The sequence below is a fragment of the Marmota marmota genome, unplaced genomic scaffold (assembly GCF_001458135.2).
Source record: "Marmota marmota marmota unplaced genomic scaffold, marMar, whole genome shotgun sequence".
Classification (NCBI taxonomy): Eukaryota; Metazoa; Chordata; class Mammalia; order Rodentia; family Sciuridae; genus Marmota; species Marmota marmota.
In genome coordinates this window covers 14,146,304-14,164,220 of record NW_025999968.1, presented here as the reverse complement: position 1 = coordinate 14,164,220, position 17,917 = coordinate 14,146,304, and the positions used below count along the sequence as shown (strand labels likewise).

At 37.3% G+C, this 17,917-nt stretch overlaps 1 protein-coding gene across 5 annotated transcripts in view; it reads right to left on the bottom strand.

Moving 5' to 3' along the window:
- Positions 1 to 6,968: 6,968 nt before the first annotated feature.
- The window catches only part of Cblb (Cbl proto-oncogene B), a 203,276-nt gene continuing 192,327 nt past the window's right edge, over positions 6,969 to 17,917 (bottom strand). For all 5 annotated transcript variants that reach the window (XM_015478558.2, XM_015478561.2, XM_015478560.2 and 2 more), the window contains one exon: positions 6,969 to 10,359. In XM_015478558.2, the coding sequence (XP_015334044.1) occupies positions 10,100 to 10,359 (260 nt within the window). In that variant the 3' untranslated portion in view covers positions 6,969 to 10,099. The remainder of the gene's footprint in view (positions 10,360 to 17,917) is intronic.

The window sequence follows — 17,917 nt, the reverse complement described above, 5'->3', positions numbered from 1 at the left end:
AGAAACCTCTGGATCTGAGCAAAGTATGTCTTTTCTCCTTTAAGTTGATTTTTCTCCTGGATTCTGTTGTAGCAACCAAAAGCTGAGTAACACAACAATCAACAAAGCATTCTTAGAGAAAAAAAAAAAAAAACACTGGATGATTTGTAAACATATATTTATCTTTCAAGTTCATATCTGCTTCAGTATGCAATAATGGTAACAGGTGGTCCCTCGTTGTAAATTTTCCTTTTTGCCCACGAAAGGATACTTAGATCTTATGTGATTCTTTTTAGGTCAAATTTTCATATCTAATCCATGGGCTGAGACTAATTGATAGATTATAAATCTAGCTTTTGTTAATTATTAGATGATCCAGGGAAAGATACTGATGTTCTCTGCTTTATAATTTTTCTCTGTGTGAAAGAGCAAATAGCAAATGTAATGTACTTACTTCACAGGAGTTTTGAGATATATAACTTTGAAAACAAAATATAAAACTTCCCTGAGCCCAAAGTGTTGTATAAATGTTTAATTATGTTAGCACTGATTAAAATGCCCAGTAGAGATACATTAGTCTTGCTTTCAACCATTTATTCTCCCTTCTTTTGCAGGAAATTCCAAATAAATAGACATTGCACATTGCACTTGATTAAACATTTATATGAATAAATGCCTTGGTACTTCTGTTTTTGATCCACATTTGAATAGTCTAGGGCCTAGGAACCTGTGGTTAAGTTTAATTTTCTGCAAAAATCCTTGCATCTTACATTGGAATGGTTCTTTAGGGAAACTGATTTCTTTTGAGAGTAATTTCAGGACAGTCATTGATGTTTAAGGTAGGTCGCTGCCAGCTGTTTTATTTCATGCCCCACATATTTACTTCACAAACAAGCTAACCAACAAGGTGTGAATAGTTTGCCAAGGGAGAAGAAATGTCTATAGTGAAGGTAGAGTGGGGATGAGCTGGCCTCTGCACTCCTGGCTGACAGAGACAGGGGCTCTGCTGGGGAGACAGTGATAGGAGTTAGGCAGAATTTGCAGCTTGAGGGCTGAAAGAAATGAGCTTGCTAGGGAAGCACATTCCTGGGGAAATAAAACAGATCTGCCTAGGTCACAGCATCTTCCCAGAGAAGACCCTCCAGTTACTTTCTGACTTTGAGAAGCTAAGGAAACCACTAAAATCCATTTGAAATGAAATGTTCAGTTTTTAAAAAATAACCAGTGTATTGAACATTTGGGAACCAGTAGGCTGCCAACACAGAATATTGATGTTTGTCCATTTATACAACTGCTGCTTTAATCTGCGGATTTTTGGTCTGCTCTTTCAGCTTAGCCTGTTTGCTGTCCCCAGTATCAGCCAGGATTCAACCTCACAGGTGAAGAACAGAAGACAAACAGGACCCACCTTTGGATCCTCCTCACTCTGCTTCTTCAGGCTTAGGATGGGGCAAGAGGAGTTTAAGACAGGAGCACTAGTCTTTTGACTTCATAGGCACTGGTGTGGTGCACCTTTTTTAAAAGATAACTTTATCTATCTATCTATCTATCTGTGTATCTATCTATCTATTTATTTATATGTGGTGCTGAGGATCAAACCCAGGGCTTTGCACATGCGAGGCGAGTGCTCTGCCACTGAGTCTTAACCCCGGTCCCCAACTTTTTTTTTTTTAATGATACTATTTGAATTTATTAGACTGTTACAGTCATACCAAATTTTATGAAGGTTTCTTTGTTCATAAACATACATGAAAACTATATTTCTATTCACTGACTATATTCTGAAGTATCATTTCCTTAAAAGATAGTTTTGATAATTTTTATTTTTATTTTTTATTTGTTCTAATTAGTTATACATGACAGCAGAAGCATTTTGGTTCATGGTACAGAAATGGAGCACAACTTTTCATTTCTCTGGTTGTACATGATGTAGCATCACACCATATGTGCAGTCATGCATGTACCTAGGGTAATGGTGTCCATCTCATTCCACTATCTTTCCTACCCCATGCCCCTCTGCTTTGTCCAATCAAAGTTACTTCATTCTTCCCATGCTCCTCCCATTAAGGATCAGCACCCACTGGTCAGAGAGAACATTTGGCCTTTGGTTTTTAGGATTGGCTTATTTGCTTAGCATGATATTCTCCAATTCTATCCATTAATGCAAATGCCATAATTTTATTCTCTTCTAATGCTGATTAATATTCCATTGTGTAGATATACCAGAGTTTCTCTATCCATTCATTTATTGACACCTAAGTTGTTTCCACAGTTTAGCTATTGTGAATTGAGCTGCTATGAACATTGATGTGGCTGCGTCACTATAACATGCTGATTTTAAGTCCTTTGGGTATAGACAAAGGAGTGTGATAGCTGGGTCAAATGGTGGTTCCATTCCAAGTTTTATAAGGCATCTTCATAACTGCTTTCCAGAGTGGTCACCGATTTGCAATCCCACCAGCAATGTGAGTGTACCCTTTTCCCCACATCCTTGCCAACATTTATTGTTGCTTGTATTCTTGATAACTGCCATTATGACTGGAGTGAGATGGTATCTTAAAGAGTAGTTTTGATTTGCATTTCTCTAATTGCTAGAGAAGTTGAATATTTTTTTCATATATTTGTTGACTGTGTATCTTCTCCTGAAAAGTGTCTGTTCAGTTGCTTAGCCCATTATTGATTGGGTTATTTATTTTTTTGGTGTTAAATTCATTTGAGTTTTTTTTATATATCCTAGAGATTAATGCTTTATCTGATGTGTGTGTAGTAAAGATGTTTTCCCACTCTGTTGGCTCTTTCTTCATGTGGTACATCTTGATTTCCTATTCCACCTCTGTCATGAGTGGACTGTGTCACTGAGCTCAGGCATGTCTTCTTTGGGAAGCCATTCACCGGGTCACTGTGGGACAGATCCCGTGTCCACTGGCTTGACTCCCTAGAGCCTGGTCCAGCAGTATGCACCCCAAAGGACATGGGTTACTGTGCCTGGCAGGGGCTTCATTGGTTCATGTTGAGATGGCTCATAGTTTGGCCACCTCCAATGACCTGTGTGTCTTTGGGAATGCGATATGGCCTTGCTCTCCTAGAAGTGAGATGCCTCTCAGATGACTTACTATACCTCCTCTCTTCATATTTTTTTTCTGTGCACAAATACTCACAGATTGACACTCAGATAGTCCACTACCTGTGTCTGTTCAGTGGAATTGGATGTTGTTACCTCTCTTGGAGCTGTCACCATGTGGACAAGGAGAGGTGGCTCAATCCACAACATTCCCATTCTTTACTCTCTCAGGCCCAGCCAGCGTCTCCTCCTCACCCGTGTGGCAGATGTGTGGAGACAGGGCTCTGGCACAGATACCTGGGTCCTGAGGATGTGTGTTGGGTGTTCTCAGAATGAGGCAGCACTAAGCTCTCATGTGCTGTCTTCAGCTTTGGGGTTTTTGCCTCCTTTCAGGAATGAAGGCAAAGTCCTCTTTAGCATCCTGCTGCATTTGGTATGAGATCTAAAGGAACTCACCAGTTAGGTTACTTTTCTCTATACCCCAAGGAAAAAGAGTTTTTATACCCAAACTAGATTTTAAACTCAAGAACAGCTCATTTGGAACCTGCTGTTTTGGGGTCCCACCAGCTCTACCTCTCTGATCTGCACTTCCATTGTGTGTGTGGGGAGACCTGAACAGGAGCTAAGCATGCCCCTTTATCCTTGAGTAACGTGGCTGTGGAATTGGCATTGCAAGCAGTGTGAAGCAAGTGGGCCTTACTTTCCCTGGGCAAGGATGTGCAGCTCTGGGCTTGGGCGTCACTCAGTGGGACTGGGCTGCACCCCGCTGTTTGTTTTAGCACAATCGCTTGCCTCATTTGGGTGAAATACTCTATTGAATGTCTTCCCCTAATAAATGCAGGGGTTCAGGGTACACTCACTCTCTTGCCTCCCTTGTTCCCTTTGCCCTCCAGCGTGGGAGCTGCTTCTGAGGTCTCAGAGCCATCTCTGACTCCCCCAAAAGCTATTTTGTGTCTGTGTGGTCTTTTCGTAGATAGATTCAGGGTCACTCCGCATGAATTGGGCTATCACCCTTGTGGGACCTGGGTAATATTCTATTGCATTGGGCTTTGAATAGCAAGCACAGGATGAGTATGTGGTGGTGATAAAGGCTCAGGACACACAGCTTATTACCTTTTTAGATTTCAGATATCCCCAGTTTAACCAGAATAATTACTTCCCACTGATGTCTTAAGGCTGCCAGGATGGCCTCTTGCTGTGTGAACTAAGAAGACAAATTAGACCTGCTTCATTTTGCTGTCTATTCTGGGGCTTCTGAGAGATGGATAGTAACTTAAATTTCCTGAATAGGGCAAACAGTAATGACAGCTGTCATTTATTGTGCATTTCTTAAGTACCATTCACTGCTTTTAGTTTTTTTAATCTGTAACTCATTCATCAAGTCCTTTTATCAAATCTTTACTGTAGACGTGGTTGCTATTCCAATTTTACAAATGAAGCACCCAAAGCACAGAAGGGTTAGAACAGTTTCCTAAGGTCACAGAGCTTGGAAGTGGCAGAGATAGAGATTGATCATAGGCAGTCTGGCTCCAGAACCTACACTTTTAAATACTATTTTCCTGTCATGGGAATTTGTGAGTAGTAACCTTTTGATTAGATATGTTTTATCATAACCTCCTTATGAAGAAACATTCTTTTATAGTCTCAAGTGACTAAAAACAGGTTGAACTCTATCAAAATAAGTTTTTAAATCTCCTAATTTTTATGTTGTAAATCTAATATTTTTCAGTTATTAAATAATTTTTGGTCCCCACCTAAAGAATAAAAACAAAGGCATCTAGGGTGATCACATTTAGCAAGTGCTTTTATACATCTTCTAGTCTATGTGTGAAGCAAGAGATCAAAGCAAAGATATTTTCCACAGAGGTAGCAAGCAGCTGAGCTGGGACTAGAACTCAGGACTGTTTCCACTATTGGCTGCTCAAGTGTGCAACTGTCCATATTTTTGAAGTATTTCATTGTGTACCCTGCAGGGCTCTGTATGAGAGTGGGACATAGACATAACATCGGCATCCTTCCTCTCCTGAAGTTCAGTCTTGCTGAGGCCAAAGGTGGAGTAATTGCAAACCACATGGTTAGTGTCATAAGATTGGTGCTGTGTAAGACATAAAAGGTGGCAAACTCCACTCGGCTTGTAGGGTAAGACAGAAAATGCTTCACCAATACAATACTTGAACTGGATTTTGAAGAATGAGTTAGCCAGTCTGGATGAAGGGACAGAGCTAATTTAGGACTATTACATGCAGACATGGGATACACTTTGGCAACTGTAAGCTCAGCAGAAGTAAAGAGGAACTGTGGAAGGTGAGGTGGCAGATGTGGAATCCCTACCAGAGAGCCACCAGGGATTTCACCTACAGGTGTGACCTTGGATTTGAACTTCAGAAGCTTCATTCTGTCATTCCCTAGAGCCACAGAAAGCAATCAGAGGGCATTTAAAATAGAAGGAAGTTATCATTTACAGCCCAAAGAGGATAGGGGCAGTAGGGATGAAAACCCAGCAAAAATAGGTAAGAATAATTTTCCAGGTTTCCTTTGAAAATGAACAAAAGCACATAGAAGCATGAACGTTAGATTTTAGCCTTGCCATCAGATTGTCATTTGATGCAACAGTTCCTGTTAGACACATCCCAATTCTTCTGTGTTGAGAAGTCATTGTTATTTCCATGGTTGCTTGTCTCTGGCCTCCAACCAGGGACTCCTGCTCCTGTCTCTGGGGTCCTGAGTGGCCTGCCCAGTCTCACCTCCAAGCCCACAGCCCTTCTCTCCCTTGGCTCCTCTCCCATCCTCAGGCTCACTACCTCTGCCCTCTGCCCAAATAACAATGTTTGATCATGTGTGCTGTTCCTCATTGAGAAGCTTTACCTCGTCACCTTTTTTTTTTTTTTTTTAAACAACAAACTTTGCTCATTATTTAGGCTGATAAAATACTGAACAGCCAGTGACTTTATAGTCTCCATAGAGAATTTGTCATCCAGATTTTCCTCTCGTGGTCCTAAAAGAAGCATGATTGTTGACAGTATTGAAGGCTTCAATAGCAAGCTCCTTCTTCACAGTAAGGGGCCAATAATTCATTCTTAAGCACTTAGCATAAACACGCAATTCCAGTACAATATGGTGACTTTCACACAGCATTCATTTTACTCGAATTATTCCTTGTGTATCTTCCATTTCAGTGTCTGTGTTTCAAGGGAATAATTACTATTGCTATGTCTGACTTTGCATGTCCTAATTAATTGAAAAATATTCTATGGTTCTTGATATAAAATAAATTAGCATTTAAAAAATCTGTCCCCCCTCCAATATTTTTCCAATGATTAGAAATGTCAGGATTTTTAAGAGAGGATATAACTGTTGATTGGGAATTGTCAATTATCTAGTATTTCATCTCAAAGAACTTTGGCCTTTCCCCAAATATGGCTTTTATTACTGGGAACTTTGATATAACCTTCACTTGAGGTCTTGGTATGAGGGTAGTTTATCTATTAGATTTCCTTAAAGTTACATGGTCTTGGTATTTAATAACTAAACCATCTAGGATAGACACCTCACACCCCTTTGTCTAGCTAGCTATTAAATGTCTTTTTCTGAATATGAAGCCTAATCACAATGTATAAATGCTCTGAAAGAAATACTTGCATTCATTTGAAAAATAAAATACCAACTCAACATTTTGTTAACGTTCATTTTATAAAATACCTTAAAAGAACAGATAAAGTCCTCGATGGTACAAAATAACCAGAATTGAAAAAGAATGAATAAAATATAAATTAATCAAACACATAACTATTTTGCCACATTGGACATGTTTTTTTAAAAGGCATTAAAAAACAACAAAATGGTCATGGGAAAGAAAACACTTCACTCTCTTGCCATCTTCTTCTGGAAACTCATTAGAAACACTAAAATACCAGGTTATCAGGCAGTACCTGTATTATTTAAAACAAACGGTAATTTGCTTCCAAATGGATGAGTTTGAAACTTTTTTTTTGTTTTGAAACCAGATTAGATAATTCAGTGCAAATTAAAGCTTCAAGTTGAAAATGTAAGAGGAAAAAATATGTCCAGGAAATGCTTCTGGAACTGAAAAATTTAAAAGTTCACATTATGAAGACACCTTTGCAAGTTGTTTTTGGTGTGTGAAATACCAAGTTAACAAATGAGCCCTTTGAGGTTACAATTGGGGCTCCATCATTAAGACTATTTGCAATGTGGGCAGAGAAACAGACGGGGCAGAGCTAAAGGTCTTGTCGCTGCATTCATGGAAGGAATTCTAAGTTGAGCATAAAATGCTTTGATTCAATTCTAGAAAATTTGGCTGTGAATATCAGATATCTAGGGGAACATAAACTCAAAACAGATTATGGAGATAAATGTACTGAAATATTATGATAAATTGTTCTACCCCAGAACATATTCTGTTGTGGGGGTTAATATTGGTCATGATTGTGTTGTAATCTCATGAATAATAAATATTGGCTTAAAGAATAATTTTACCAAATCTTAAGAATTGGGAGAAAGGTCTAACTTACAGGATTACAGTGAAAGAAATTTGGGAACATTTCCTATTAACAGGATGTCACTATATATAATAAAAAAATCTGGTTTAATTATCTCCTCAAAAAATTCTTTATAAGCATGACATCATAGGCAACATGTAGCTATGAGTTTTCACCATAGTGTGACAGTTTCCCTTATTCCATTTGATATAAATTTTTGATTTATTTTACTTAATGATAAAACTAATGGCTGCTACTGAGCACAAGATGCATAGAGATTTTTGTGGAGGCTAGAAAACTGTAAAAGTCCCCTTCCAAAAAAATTTTCAGGTCCAAATTTACTATATCATTATGTCTTGTCTTTTTAATTTCTCACTGAAAATTTTCATTATTACTTGAAAACTGAATGAGAATGTACTGTTTCCTAATGTTCTTATTTTACTTCATTCTCTAAAACATTATCACAAAAAAAGTGGCAACTTTTGGCTTTTCGACTTCACCTATCATTGGTAAGTCATAAAAAGCCCAAAATATACAGTGCTATTCCAATGTGACATCAAAAACTGAAAAAAACAAGTTAAAACTCATAACATGGAGTTCACAAAGCAAAAGAGAATTGTCAATGCCATTCTAAAAGTGTAAAAAAACGGTACTTATTTACTCAAAGGAACAGCATCTAAGGCAAATTTAAAAATCCCCCTTTAGGGATATAACCAGCTTAGTCATCTGAAGAAATTCATACAAGAGTACAAACTATGCATGGCCTATGAGTCCTCAAGAAAGCCAGACTGTAAAGAAAGGGTGTGTGTCACTTTGCAAAGGAATTTGTGAGTTCCCCCCGCCCTGGGTCAACTTGCCTGTCTGCACAAGTCTTGTACAACATTAGTTTCATCAGACCTAGCTGATGTCCTATCATGTCCCGAGGAGAGTCTCACTCTCTGATGCATTTCTTGTTTTTTACAACACAAAAGTGATGGGTGAAGTTAAGAATGGAGTGGTAGAAACATGCTGAAACCCACAATTTGTCCATAGTTAGAAAACTTTCTGTGGGTTCAGGCATTTTATATAGGGAGAGTTTTGTCTGTCTCATTTCTTCACTAACTTCTCATTAGGAATGGAAAAAAAAAAAAACTATTGGAAAATCCTGAGGCTATAATGGAAACCTTCCAGGTTTTGTCCATCAGAGACTTCTGCTATCAAAAATGCATATAAAAAATAACAAACCAATTATATTGGAATCAGCCTGTGAGAGTTTGTGCTTAAAAACACAGTGCCTAATAATGCCAAGCACATTGTAGATGCTCAATAAATATTTATAGATTTATTAAAAGTAATAACATGGTTTCTGAAGAAACCTATTTTGTAAAAAAGGCAAAATTATATTAACTTCTTTTACCTGACTGATTGAAGCAATGTGGAACAATGATCACATCTACAAATCAAATATGAACCCGAATTTGGAAAGAGAAATTTACTAAGAACTTTGCAAAAACTTTGCCACAGTAGCATTGGAACTTAACAGTGCATCAAAGATTTAATAATCCCATTGCAATGTGAAGTGGATCCCATGGCTGTTCGAAACCAGGGTCTGATGGCACAAATAGGAAATGAAATCTGTTCCACTTTGGAAAAGATATGTCCATGATTTTATTTTTAGTTGAATATATTTTGGGGAGATGGCCTCCTGAAAGTAATACAGGGCTAAGTATCAGGGGACCTCATTATATTACTTCAGTATGGCATTGTCTTGTGCAAGTGTATGTCTCTCACATCTGCAGTAGTTGCTTTCTCATATTTTTTTGATTTTTACAGCATTGTGGCATCCTGGGATGACAGAGACAGAACATGTGGAAAATTAAAGGTTACAAAACCTACCAAGGGAATCTCCTCTATATTACGTAAAAAACCCTTAGAAAAGGCAGTTAATTGACAAATATATGCTTTATACATTCAGGTTTTTTCCCATCTGTCAACAGTGATGGTTTCCAAAGAAAAGACTCAGTAGTGAAGACCATACACATTTTGTTTTTCTTTTTTGCATTAGTTTGATATGTTGAAAATCAGAACCTTTAAAGCATCTTGTAAATGAGAGAAATGGAACTGGACCTAGGGGTTGGGCTTGGGGCATGGATGGCAGAGACCAAAATGAAGAGGTGCTTTAGCTGCTGACATGGACAGCAAGAGTTGATGGGAAATGTTACAGCAGACCTGACCACTCTACAAAGGGTTCGTCAAGAACACAGTACAGGTATCGAAAACAAAAACAAACTTCAACTTTGTCAACTTGTAAACAAGGAAAAGCATTTCACAGATTCAAAGTTCATGGGAAGTAAACGTCTTTAAATTATTTTTGTCAGTTCAACCCTGATTTAAAAGTATGGCTAGCAAAAACAAGGAAGCCGCAGAATCAACATCCTGAGCAAGTAACAGACTTCTGTGAAGCTGCACTCTGGCCTCCCTCCCAAGATGCTCTCCCTCTTGAATTCCATCTCAATCCTCTTTCCATACTCCTGGAATATTTGTCAACTTCTTTCCACTGTGGTATCTACAGTTCTGGCTGCTATAGATTTAGACGTGGGGAGACTGCAGGAGGAAAGGCAAATTCTCGGAGGATGCTACGGGCCACTTCAACATTATTCTGGGCTATCTCTAAGGCTCTCTTCACCTCTTCAAAGGCATAACCCTCTCCCATGAGTTTTGCAATTTTTGCATCGACATTTTCCAATGCTGCCTCAGGCCCATGGGGTTTTCTGTGGTGAATTTCTGGTGCAGTCCTGCGGGGTCGTGGTTTGGGGGGTCTGGCTGGTGCTTGTGAACCATCTGTGTAGATTTTAAAGAGAGAGACCATTGAAACAGATAAAAATGAAGACATTAAAACATAATGGTGTTATTTTAAGTAAAATAATATAATTTTCCACTATCTTTACAAACTTTTACCCTTTTTCCATTTCATTGTGAGATAGGTAATATCATTCCCATTTTGAACATTAGAGAAGTTGTGGTAGAATATGTATTTGTGGTTCGAGAAATTTATGCATTCAATTTTAGATTTCACATTTTTCAAATCATATGAAATAAGAGATACAGAAGGAAACTACTGTCTAAAAGAGGAAGGTTTTACTTTATTTAGCTGTATAATTTATCTTTCTGAACCCTGGCACAGGCTGTGGCTGATGGTCCCCAGAGGAAGAGTCTTGGGAGGTTTCTACCAGAAGAAACACTCTAAGCTCATACATACACATGAGGAACACCCCCCCAAACGTCCTCTATCCCACCTGTGTCACAGCAGAGAAACTCAAGACACTTTTTGTATGGTCTCTTCCTGCCTAATTTTTCAGGTCTATAATGCTATGCTTTACTGAGGCTAGAGAAAAAAAAAATTAAAAGAACAGAGCAGAGGCTTTGACTTTATTAATCAAAAGGTTGAACAGAATTAAACATGACACTGTGCTCAACAATTTATCCAGATTTCCATGTAGCAGGATGTGTATGAGAAAAAGAAAGGCTAGATTAAACATCAGGAGTGGAGAAATGGATTCTAGATCAGTTTCCCAATGATAGTAGTTTCTCAAAGTGAAATCAATGAGATTAGTGCCCATGAATGAACAGTGTCCTTAAGAGAAAATTAATTCCAGGCCTCCTCCCCATGCAGATCCCAGGGCACGGCCTAGCTAACTGGACAGGGTATGTTCATCCCTATAGCTATATTCTGTACAGTATTTAAAAAGCCTATGTTACCAAAACGCAAAAGGATTAAATAAGAAGTCAAATTTATGCCATCAAACAGCTATACATTTCTAGACAAGTTTCTAGACAAGACTTTATTTAACAGCTGGAAAATGCCAAGCAACAAATCCAAGGACAAGAAGCAAAAGTGAAGTGGCTCCAAGCCAAATGCCTCAGGCACAAAATGTCCCCTCTGGCTCCTGCTCTCTGCCTTGCTACCTATTCCAGTGGCTTCAGAAGGTACTGTACACTGACTGATATTTCTAAGTTATAAAAATTGATTAGACACATTATTTCATATTCTCTTTTTAAATAAAGACATGGATGATATTTTTTTTCCATGAAAAGGTAACTAAAAAAACAAAAATTATCCCATTCACAATTCTGGCAATATCAGCATTACCTACATAAAAATAAAATCACCAGGATTAACATATTTGTTTCTACATGAAATTAGATAATAGCCTTATTTTTAATTTTTTGCTTCGAGGATAGTATCTAGTTTTAAAAAATATCAGAACTATAGGAAATGTATTTTAAAGTCTGCTCATATACAAGAACATGCAATTCCTTGATCTCGCTAAAATCTATATGGTTTTGCCTCTGTAATTAAACATCTGAAATCATTATGGTCTGCTGAATTGCATTTTTAGTATGTTTTGTGATTCCATTCATTTTTCTATTAAATATTTTCATTACCAGGCAGAGATGAACAATAAATTATACTTTGGTTTTAATCATGTTAAAAAATGCTTATAAATTCTAGTAAGTTTTCCTTTAATCAACCATCATGAAATTCATATGTTGAAATCATTTGTTCTGAGGTACTTTTGAGGAAAGAAAAGCATCTAGACTTAAACACAAGTCATAAATACCTTGTATCCTGCTGGTAATTTTCTAAGAGATCTCTAATACTACTATTTTGATTTTGTACAAATTACTGAGAGGCATACACATGTCATGCATGTTTAAAAGGAACAGTTATACATTCAACTGAAGTGGGAAAGATACTGTGGCAGCTAGAGACACATCTAATAGCATAATTGGCAACTGTTAAGAATTATGACTTTGTTTGATAAACATGTGTATCGCTGATCCTTGCAGATAACACTGAAAAAGAACTTATCAGCCAGACCAAGAAAAGCAAGAACCTGAGCGGAGAAGGTGGCTGACTAGAGGAGCCCATCACTGGTATCCTCCACAAAGAACCAAAGTGATTCATGTAGCGCTGCATTCTGAGGCAAGTGACTGTGGAAGAATGCTGGAATATTGTAATTCAGAGAGCTGGGACAAAACACAAAATATGCTGGCATCTGCAGCCTCAGCTTCACGCCCATGGGAGGAGGAGTCTCCCATTTGTAGAGATAAGGGTAAAAGCAAGAGTCCTAGCAATCCTGGCTACTGGAAAGGTTCACATTCCTCACAAGCCTGTAACTCACTTAGATAAGTAACCTAAAATCTGCAAGGTAGCTAGCTTTGCCTTCAAAAAAGTTCTCACATCATTTCCTCGTGACCCACTGGGTGCTGTAACCAAGAGACATCTGAGAAGGGAGCTATTTTCTGGGTTTGAACTGCTTAAGGGGTCAGAAACCTTGTGCAGTCCCATTTCCAGATTTTCCAAAGACATTTCACTGCAGTGGCTTGGAGAACAGCTGCCTTGCAACCCAATTTGACTCTGAGTGACTCTGACCTATGCCTGCTTGGTGCACTGCAGGGGATTGGTGTTGAGACAGAGGGAATGGAGTGCACCATGCTTGGGAGTAGGGTGCTTGCCCTCTTAGATCAAGAATGAGGCCAGACATGTGTGAACTTAAGACAGTGCCAGGACTAAAGGCAGGTACAATGTGTCCTTCCTCCTGTGCTGAGCATTCTGCTGCCTGTTGATGATGGGGCAAGAAGCTAACATTGGGATTCCCTCTGCTGCTGCCCCCACAAAGGCATGCTGGGAGGGCCTGAACAACTCTACTGCTTCAGCTTTTGCCCCACCCAGGGGTGCCAAGTGCAATTTTGCTCCGCTCTGGTTGAGGTTATACTCTTAGACTGGGGTACTACCACAGCAACAGCAGTGAAGAATACCACAGTTCTGCTGCCACCCTACCTATGCAGCCACCTTCTGTCTGTGTACCTTATCTGACCATGTATGGCTGTCAGGACTGCTTGTGAGCACCAGAGAGGGGATGTTGCAGTTGCCACCACCACCTCTCCCTGTGCAGCATCTAGGTCCCCACTAGTGACTGGTAGAAGACAGTGCTACAGGCTACTCTTATTATAGGGACAGCCATCCAGTGATCAGCCCACACCCATTATTTTCTACACCATACGTGCCTGAGCTGCTAGGATGTCCCCACTTTTTTGCGGTCACTCATTGTAGTGACAATGAGTCTCTCCAATTCCAATATGGCACACCCTGCCCAAACTCACTAATCACTGCCAATGAAACCACAGGGAGATTAGATTAGGGTGTCAAACTAGAAACAAAGCCAACACTACATATCAAACCAATCCCAAGACACACCTTCATGAGAAAGCCACTTACTAAGAAGACTATCACCTCTGATAGAGGTGATAGAGATATCTGATATACCAGATGTACAACTATCAATGTAGGAACACAAGAAATTTGAAAACACAGGTAATATGTCTCCAAAAGAACATAATAACTCTTTAGTAACAGGTTCCGAATCTGTTATGAATGAAATGCATGAAATGCCTGAGAAAAAAATTTAAAAAAATGATTGTAAAAATGCTGAAAGAGATCCAAGAGAATACAGATAAATAATTAAGTTAAGGAAGGAAGGTGGTGCAGAGATATGAATGAGGAACTGAGGAAAGAAGTAGAGATTCTGTAAAAGAACCAAATAGAAATCTTGGAAATCTAGATTTTACTAGAAATCTTACTAGAGAATTTCAACAATAGACTAGATCAAGCAAAAGAAAGAATATCAAAACTTAAAGACTTTTTTTTTTGAAGTATACAGTTAAGATGATGTGGGTTATATAGTCATTCAAAATCACTTTGGGACATTATTAAATGAACAAACATTAGCATTTTTCTGGAATACTCAAAGGTAATAAGAAAAATGTTAAGAGCCTAGAAAACTTATTCAGTGAAATAATCGTAGAAAACTTCCCTAATGTTGGGAAAGATATTAATGTTCACATCCAGATGAACCCAAACAGACATGACCAGAAGAGATCTTTACCAGAGCATATTATAGTCCATCAAGTACAAGACAAAGAAATTAACATCTCCAAGAGCAAAATGTCAAATCACATTTAAAGGCATTCCATTAGACTAATAGCAAATTTCTTAGCAGAAACCTTGCAGGCCAGGAGGGAATGGAGTGACATACTTCATGTTCTGAAAGAAAGTAATTAATAACCACAATTACTATACCCAGTAAGGTACCTTCAAAAATAGAGAAATAAAGATGTACCAAGATAAGCAAAAACTGAGGGAAATCATGACCAGCAGACCAGCCTTACCAAAGACACTGAAGGGAGTTCTACACCCAGAAGTGGAAGAAAGATAACTACCATGATGAGAATATGTGACAGTATACATCCCTGTAGAAGATAGATCAGAGAAGAGAATCAAACATTATCAATACAATAAGTCATCAAACACAAAGAATATTCAAAATAACCAGAACATCAACAAAATGATTAGAATAAGTCCCTACTTATCAATAACCTTGAATATAAACATGTCAAAATTTCCAATTAAAAGATACAGATTGTCCAAATAGATAAATTAGTCAACAGTATGTTGCCTAGAAGAAAATCACTTCACAATAAAGACATAGATACACAGACTGAAAATGAAAGGATGGAAAGAGTCTTCTAAGCAAATGGAAATCTAAACTGAGCAACAATGGCTATATTTACATATGACAAAATGACTTTTAAGACAAAAACTGCAAAAAGTTAAAAAAAGGTCACTATATAATGATCAAAGGATCAATTCAGCAAGAAAATCTAATAACTGTAAATCTATATGCACCCGATATTGAAGTAACCAACTTTATAAAACAAATACTATTTAGATTTAAAGGGAAAGAAATGTTCCCAAACAATGGTGGGGGATTTAAACACCCCACATTCATCAACATGCATATCACCAGAAAAATATCAACAAATAAGGAGTTATATTATACTACAGATTAAGTGGATTTACACATTTACAGATTTATTGCATTCTATCCAATAGTTGAGAAACACATTCTTTTTAACAGCACATGGAACTTTAGATCTCAAAACAAGTTGAATAAATTTAAAAAAAAATGAAATCATATCCTGTATCTTTCCTGATCACAATGGAATAAAACTAGTAGTTAACAACAAAATAAATTTTAGATAGTATAACAAATGAGTGGAGACTGAACAAAAGACTTCTGAATGAATGCTGGGGTCATCAATGAAGTCACAGGGAAATTTAAAAATTTCTCAAATGAAAATGGAAACATATACTAAAACTTGTTTGATGCAGTAAAAGTGGTATTATTAGGGAAGTGTATAGTAATGAGCACGTGCATCAAAAAATTTCAAATAAACAACTTAACATAATACACAACTTAATGTATCTCTTAAGGTTTTCAAAAAGCAAAACAAACCCAAACTCAAATTTAGAAGGAAACAATAAATATCAAAACGAATGTAAACAAAATAGAGACTAAACAAGCAATAATAAAGACAAATAAAACAATTGGTTCTTTGAAAATGTAAACAAAATCAAACTTTTAGCTGGAAAAATCAAGAAAGATGAGAGAGGATCCAAATAAATCAAATTAGAGACAAAAACAAGACATTACATCAACCAAAACTACAGAAATGCAAAGACTCATCAGGGATTATTATGAAAAACTAAGCTTACAAACTGGAAAAACCTAGAAGAAATGGACAAATGTCTGGATATAGATGACCCACAAAAACTGACATGAAGACATAAAAATATGAATAGGTAATAACAAATAATGAGACTGAATAGGTAATAAAAAGTTCAACAAAGAAAAGCCCAGAGCCAAACTTTAAATGAGAAGTACTGACATCAATTTTCCCCAAACTATTGCAAAGAACTGAAATGGATGGAGGGAACCCTTCCTTCCAAACTCATTCTTTAAAGCCATAAATCTATTACCTTAACCAGACAAGGACACAACAAAGAACACAGACCAATATCTCAGAAGAAACAAAGATGTAAAAATTGTTAACAAAGGCCTATCAAATTGAATTCAATAGCACATCAGAATGTCATTCACCAAGAGCAAGCTGTTTTCATCCTAGGGATGCAAGAATGGTTCAACACATGCAAATCAACAAACAATATATCACATCAACAGAATAAAGGATTAAAATCATGATTATTACAACAGATGCAGAAAAAGCATCTGATAAAACTTGGCATCCTATCATGAGAAAAGCCCCGAACAAATTAGGGATGGAAAAACTGTTTATCAACAAAATAAAGGCTCTCTATGACAAACCTACAGCCAACCTCATCCTGAAAGGAGAAAAGCTGAAAACACTAATTTCCTCTAACATTAGGAGCAAGACATGTGTATCCATTCTCACCACTCTTATTCAGTATAATACTAAAGGTTTTAGGCAGAGTAATTAGGGAAGACAAAGAAATAAAAGACATAAAAGAGGAACGGAAGAAGTCAAATTATCCTTTTTTGTATAGGACACCATTAAAGACACAGAAAAACTTAAGAAGACTATTAGAACTTATAAACAAATTCAGTAAAGTAATAGGATACAAATGTCAACATACAAAAACCTTTTTGTTTTTCTATATATCAACAATCAATTTGATGAAATCATGAAAGAACCCCATTCAAAATAGCTTTAAAAAAATACCTAGGGGGTAAACTTAACCAAGAAATAGAAGACCTCTACAATGAAAATTACAAAAAAAATGAGCACACACGCACACAGGAGAAACCTCACATGTTCATAGACTTGAAGAATTAATATTGTTAAAATGTCCATACTATCCAAACCAATCTATAGCTTCAAAGCAATCCATACCAAAACATTAATGACATTCTTCATAGAACTAGAAAAAACAATCCTAAAATTTATATGGAAATACAAAAAACCCTGAACAGCCAAAGCAATCTTGAACAAAAAAAAGACAAAGCTGGAGGCATCACTCTTGACTTCAAGTCATACTGAGATCCAGTCATACTGAGATCCACAGGAAGCAAAACAGCAAGATTTTGGCCTAAAAACAAACACACAGACCCATGGAACAGAAAAGCAATCAAAGAAATAAACCTATGCCTCTAGAGCCAACGAACTGACACAAGCACAAAAACATGTTAGAGAAAGGAGAGCCTCAACAAACCGAGAGGACTGAAACTTGACCCCTGTTTCTTATCATATACAAAAACCAACTCAAAAACTCTGAAACTACTGGGAAAAAAAAAATATAGGGGAACAACTTCAAGACAGGGAATTATTTTCTGAATGGGACTCCAATGCATAAGAAACCAATTCAAAAACTAACAAATGGGCTCACACCAAACTAAAAAGCTTTTGCATAGCAGAAGGAACAACAAAGTAGAGTCAACCTACAGAATGGGAATATCTGTCAACTATTTATCCAATAAAGGATTAACATAAAAAGCACATAAACATAAACATAAAA